Genomic DNA, 6,599 nt, shown 5'->3' on the forward strand with positions numbered 1-6,599 from the left:
GTACCCCTATGTTCATTTCAGCATTATTCATGATAGCTAAGACATGGAAACAACCTAAGTGTCCTTTGATGAATGATGGGATAAGGAAGATATGGTACATATATACAATGGAATATTACTCAGCCATAGGAAAGGATGAAAAATACTGGCATTTGTGACAACATGGATGGATCTTCAGAGTATCATTCTAAGTGATATAAGTCAAATGGAAAACGACAAGGTGAAGGGAGTGGGGGGAGGCTGAAGACATAAAGAGGGTCAAATATGTGATGATGGAAAGAGACTAGACTTTGGCTAGTGAGCACACAATGCAATATACAGATGATGTATTATAGAATTGTACACTTGAAACTTATGTTATTAACCACTGTCACCCCAATAGATTTAATTTTTTAAAAAAGAGGTGAGTAAAAGAACCAGATGTCAAGACAAGCTGAGACCATGATACTATAATCATAAATAAAAAGTACATGCAGATATGAGAACACAGGAGGGAGAGCTTAACTGAAAAAGTGACAGGGTAATATATGGGTCAAGTAGTGGAGGCTGAGTTAAAAACAGTGGCAAGTGGAAGTGGAGAGTAGATACTGATAAAGGGATAGTCACAGCTAACCAATTTCTTCAGCTCAAAAAGAACTGCCACCTAGAGTATCTTTCAAACTGGCCCCACTTTTTTTCCTGGTAAACTAGTCGACATCTGCAGAGCATGTATGGTTTCCTTCTCGATGAACTAACAATAAGACAGTATTTTCTCTTTTCAATATTTTCTTTGATGTTTCTCTCAGTTTGCTTTTCCCCTAAAAGATGGCAGAAAATTGTATTCTCTGATACACAATGAGATCTGAGACTCAAATGAAAACTGTCCCTGTCATTACATGTATAGGTTTCTTCAGTGCTGAATGAGGGTGGAGTTGTGACCAAACTTTTTCTCAAAGTCAGTAAATTTAAAGGCGTTTTCACTAATGAGAACTCTGGTGCTGGATGAAATGAAGCTCTAAAAGAAGCTTTGCTACACAGGACATATATATGGGATTTCTCCTTCAAGTGGAGTCTTTTAAAGCAGAGAAAGAATGGCATACCAACTAAATCTCTTCCCAAACTCAATGCGTACAGACCCATTCCCTTGGGAATTCTTCTTAGGGACAATCACATCTTAGAGAAAATCACTGAAATATTTTTCTCCATGAGATGCCTTCTTTATCTTTCATTGTCTTCCTGTTGCTGAACTTTTTCCAGTTTGGATGTTGTAGAGCATTTACTGACCTTTCTTGTAATGTTTCAGTGTGCTCTGATACCTTGGAAATATTCTTAGTAAGAAATATAAAAAATAACATGCCTCAAATATAGGTTATTATTGTGAGAATCCAATATTTTTCTTCTGAAGAATTCAAAACAAAGCAAGAAAACCAAAATGAGGTGTGGTCAACTTTCAATACCATGTCACTGTTCACTTTCAATTGTTAACTTTCAGCTATCACCAACCACTATCCACATCCTATTATTATTATTATTATTATTATTATTTTGAGGGAAGCATAGTACATGCTGTATTGCATATTTCATGCTTTGAAAGACATAATAAGCAAATTCTGGAAGTTCTTTGAAAATACAGTGAAGAATTTTTTTGAAAGCTAGGCTGAGATGAGATTTTAACATGAGACATTTTAAACCATTCTACTAAAGCAGATATACCAGAACATCAATCAAATGACTTCTTACACTTCTGAAATCTCTTGCTCTCGTGGTTTTGTTTCAAACAAAAGTAAATGACTAGCTGAAGTTCATATGTCATGAATCAAAAGAAAACCACCTTAGATTTAAGATGTCAATTTAATAAATCATACTCAAATTTGGTTGTTTTTATGAGTTTTAAGCTGCAAGTGTATAAAAGCAAACACAAATGTTTGGAAAGTTTAATCTTTTGCAGTCTTATTTTATCTAGCATAACTTGTTCTTCATTCTCACTGCCACCACCTTACCCTAACTTAGGACCCTAATTAGACACAAACTATCCACTTTTAACTATCAAATGGAGCAAGGCTGAGCTTGGGATATAACCTACTCATACATTCACTATCTTTCTCTCTCTCAAATACACACAGATGCACTTGTCTATCACTCACCCATATCAGCCCTAGTGCTATTATGACCAAGAGTCATCAGTCCCAGACCTGTGTGAACAGTAGAAGGGCAGACAATGTGGAAAAACCTACAAAGAGACAACCAAATTGAGTGCAATGAGCATGGGGATACAAAGATGAGTAAAATTAGATAATATTATGGAAGAGGAAACAGGTTCAATGATTTGTAACTGGCCCAATAGCATACAGCCAAGAAGAGGCAGAGCTGGAATTCAAACCTGGGCCTGACTGACTCAAAGGCCTATTCTCCTAAATACCATAAAAATAGCCTTTCACATGACTACTTTCAAAGACCTAAAATCAAGTAGGTAGAGAGGGAGATCAGTAAGTACAGTAATGTGTTTTGTTTTGATAGAAGGAGTGGGCAATCGGGGAGAAAACTCATCTATGCTAGACAGGGAGGAGAGCTGTTAAAACTTGTGGGAAGACATCTTCCTCTAGCTGAGTTGTGAAAGACCAGCAACTGTAGAAAGGAAAGGATAAAGGGAAAGAGCATTCTAAGCAAAGAGAACACACAGAAAAATAGAATAGTAATATAGCCAATTTTACAAATATAAATAAGGTAATAATATAAATATAAATAAAATAGTAATAGTCAAATTTCATATTTCTGAGTCAAATGAGGAAGGGTATGGTGGAAGATAAAGACATTGAGGTAAACAGGAGTCAGAGTAGGGGAGGGGAGAAGGGGGTGCCTGGGATGCCAACTAAGGAGTTACCAACTGAAGAGTCTTAAGTAGGAGATGTGGTCAGATTTGTGGTTGGTGACAATCACTCTGGTGGCAGTAAACTAGAGACCTTGGATGGTAAGATTGGAGACAAGGGGACCACATAGAAGTAAAATCAATAGTTTAAATGACACATGACACAGGTCAGGATTAAGGTAGTAACCTAAAAGAATTCATTCTACCATGAATCAACAGGGAGGGGGAGGGGGAAGAGCAGGGTGGAAGATACAGATTTGGGAGTTGGTAATAAATAAACGGTAAGGGAGGAGAAAGGATGCCCAAAAAATGTGTAAACAGTGAAAAGATTAAGGACAGAATCCTGAAAAACAGACATCTGATGGACTGGCAATATCCAAGGTGGTCCAAGAGGAAATGGTGCGAGTGAAAGGAAGAGAATCAAGAACTGGGCTAGCTTGGTGGCTCAGGTGGTTGGCACGCTGTGCTACTAGCACTGAGGTCGCCGGTTTGATTCCCACCTGGGCCAGTGAGCTGTACTCTCTACACCTAAGATTGTGAACAACAGTTCTCCCTGGAGCTGGGCTGCCGTGAGCTGCCCCGGGCTGCCACAGGCTGCTGTGGGCTGCTGTGTGCTGCTGTGGGCTACCGACTGCCTCAGCCGGGAGAAGCACAAGGCTCATAATACCAGCATGGGCCAGGGAGCTGTGTCCTACACAACTAGACTGAGAAACAACGACTTGAACCGGAGTGGGGGTGGGAGGCGGAAGAAGGGGGAAAAAATCCTCTCTTTCTACAAATTAGTGCTTTCTATATATCACGTTATAGGGACTAGGGAAACAGATTGGTACCATACTATCATGAAGCTTATTTTCTAGTTTGGGAAACAGACAATAAGAAAGTAAACAAATATATAACATTTTCAAGTAGTGATAATACTAGAGGGAAATAGATTGATAAAAACTCTATGTTAGATAAGGTGGTCAGAGAAAGCCTCTCTGATGAGATAATATTTGAGTAAGGCCCTGAACAAGTTTGCCTGAAAAAAAAGTATTCCAGGCAGAGGAAGTGCGTGTGACATGTTCAAGAAACAGCAATAAAGCCAGGGTAGCTAGAGCAGAGTGACCATAAGAAGAGGACAGGACGTGAGACTAGAGATCAAATCATTAGGGGCTTGGAGGGAAACTATTTTAAGTATAACCAAATATGAAGTTTCACTTCTTTGTGGTGGGTCCCATTGCCAAGGAATGCAAATGAAGCTAGTATTAGTCATAAACAACCTTTAGAGGTAAATCTACTGCCCACAGGTACTGTAAAGCATTCTTAAGCTAAATAAGCATAGTTATTAGATTATTTATTCTTTAGAAATTCCTACACACACAGACACACAGACACACACAGACACAGACACACACACACACACACACAAACACACACACACACACTGCACTGCCTCCAATAAGGCCATTTAGAATAGACTGGGGGAAAAAACATTTCTCAATTAACACTTCAAAAACATCTCCTGTTCTAGCCTAGTCAATCCATGAAGGCATGTTTTTATTTTAATGCTAAGGCATCTGTTTCCCTTTCATACAGGATTCTACCTCTCATCACAGTTTAACGGGTCATTACTGACTACTGTCGCCATGAGATTAACTTCTCAAACCTCAGATTTCTCGCACCACTAAATAGGAAGCAGAAGAATTAAGTCAATTTGGGCTGCATGGAATTTCATGATTCTAGAGCACTGAGCATGAAAGATCTGCAAGTGACTCTAGCATAAGTTACATGCACAGCCCTGGAATGAGAAGGTACATAGCCATTTCTTACATAAAGATGAAGGTCAGGCACGGAGCAGTCTCTATTTCTAAATCCTGTGAACATGCCTATCCCTGACACTGTTCAGAGTGACAAAACAGCAATATACCAAAGAAACAGCTGGGTCAGAACAAGGAGAGAAGGGAGCTGGGGAATGGGAAAAGCATGGAACAGTGGAAGCTGTGGAGAGGCAAAGTATTTTGGAATGAGCTGAGGGAGGGATGAGAATGAGCAGGGGAACAGACAGGAAGTCCACAGAAGACAGCCTGATGCTATCTTGCATGGTTGCTTACCTGTATGTCTGTCTTCACCGACTGGACCCCCAGTAACTAGGTGGTTTGGGGCTAGCTTATCCCCAGCAGAGTTTACAGAGCCCTGCTCACAGTGAGCACTAAACAGTTTGTGGAGGAACAGGAAGAAAAGGTTTGGTCTCTCTTCCTCCTCTTTCACCCTGACCTCTCTGAAACCTTAGTGGTTTCTTTGTTTCTCTCCAGTTCCTTTCATTTCCCCCTCTTTGTCCTATAAAGCAAGCTACGTTTGGGCACTCTGTAGTATTAACAAACTATGAAGGCCAGAGACAAAGTGACAGGACTGAGAGTGACCGTCTAAGGCCAAAGGTGGCCCATCAAAGAGGCTACATAGAGGTGCAACCAGAAAAGAAGCAATGATCGGAGGAGAAACAAGAAGTGAGCTGCAAGGCTGCTGAAGTGGGAGACTCAAATATGCCTGTGCCTATCAACATTTGCTGTAGGATCATTTTCCTGGGCCCTTGGCATGATTCATGGGCCAGGGGCAGAGTAAAGGAGCTCTGCCTAGGATAGCGACAAGAAAAGATACTCCCGAGAGAAAGAATGATAGAGGAGCATTCAAGGACTGGGTGTGAGTAAGGTAGCCGAGAAGGGGGGAGTTAAGACGAGTCGGAGCCATCTAGGAAGAATAAAGAGGGGTCTATAGGTGACAAGTGGTTTTATAAAGACGGAAGCCTAAGGTATGGGACTAAATGAAGGTCCTTGAAGGCGAGACACAAAGAGCGAGGTTTCACCCGAAACAGAAATAGCAGAACAAAGCCACACCCACGCAGCTTCCTCATACCCTTTCCCCTACGCAAGCAACTTCCATGCGCCAGCTCGGACACACACTGGCCTCACAGCGTTCTCTTGAAAAGTCTGGACCAGAGGCCCCGGAACTACAACACCCATAGTGCCCCACGCTCAAGTCGAAGGACCCAGCTCTGATTCCCACTAGCCAATGAACTTCGCTAATTTCCGCTGCTCCGGAAAGCCCCAATGTCGCGGGGCACTTCCCGTCCCATGACTCGTTCAATTTGACCCTAGGAGACTCCAAAGGTGCGGTACTTACTGAGAGATCATAAGGCATTGGTCCTAGAACTAAGGAAGGGATCTGGATTGCGTAGATTCCACTAACGGCACGTGTACTGCTGAGGCGGATGGAGAGCCCACGCACTCCTTGCAGGCCCCTTCCCCTCTTCCGTGGTGGGCTTCGGGCCTGCGGCGCACGCGCACTTCCCCGCCTCTTAGGGCGGGCCTCAGTTCCGTGGCACATGCGCACTTCCCCACGTTTCCCGGGACGGGCCTCGGTCTCGGAACGGGCCTCGGTCTCGGAACGGGGCCTCGGAACGGGCCTCGGTCTCGGAACGGGCCTCGGTCTCGGAACACTTAAGCACCTTGAAAAAGACTCAGATAACTGGTACCGGGTCTCTGGTTATTTCCATTGCTATACTGAAGGCATTGTATTTTGAGTAAAGCTGTCCTTTTAACAAACAAGCTGTGGGGTATTGGGTAAGTCACTTAAACATCGGAACCATGGCCTCATCTGTGAAACCGGGATGACACTTGAAGGTGCAGCCTATCTCAAGCTGCTGAGAGACCTATGTGGAAACGGTACTGCTGATAACCCACAAGGGGGCAGCGGTTTCCATGCCAAGCACCCTCCCATC

General features: G+C 42.6%; 1 protein-coding gene across 13 annotated transcripts in view; it reads right to left on the reverse strand.

Annotated features, from left to right (window-relative positions):
• The window catches only part of LOC109457988 (antigen-presenting glycoprotein CD1d), a 51,742-nt gene extending 45,572 nt beyond the window's left edge, over window positions 1–6,170 (reverse strand). For 2 of the 13 annotated variants that reach the window (XR_012491854.1, XM_074319144.1), the window contains exon 1: window positions 6,002–6,170. Coding sequence is in view for 2 of the 13 variants with exons in the window: in XM_074319144.1 (XP_074175245.1) it covers window positions 6,002–6,019 (18 nt within the window). In the remaining 11 variants the exon portion in view is untranslated. Of the gene's footprint in view, window positions 1–4,935; window positions 5,093–6,001 lie in introns of those variants that run through there. The other 11 variants (XM_074319150.1, XM_019751293.2, XM_019751295.2 and 8 more) reach the window with 8 other exon arrangements.
• Window positions 6,171–6,599: the final 429 nt, after the last annotated feature.

This window comes from Rhinolophus sinicus, linkage group LG14 (assembly GCF_036562045.2).
Source record: "Rhinolophus sinicus isolate RSC01 linkage group LG14, ASM3656204v1, whole genome shotgun sequence".
Taxonomy (NCBI): Eukaryota; Metazoa; Chordata; class Mammalia; order Chiroptera; family Rhinolophidae; genus Rhinolophus; species Rhinolophus sinicus.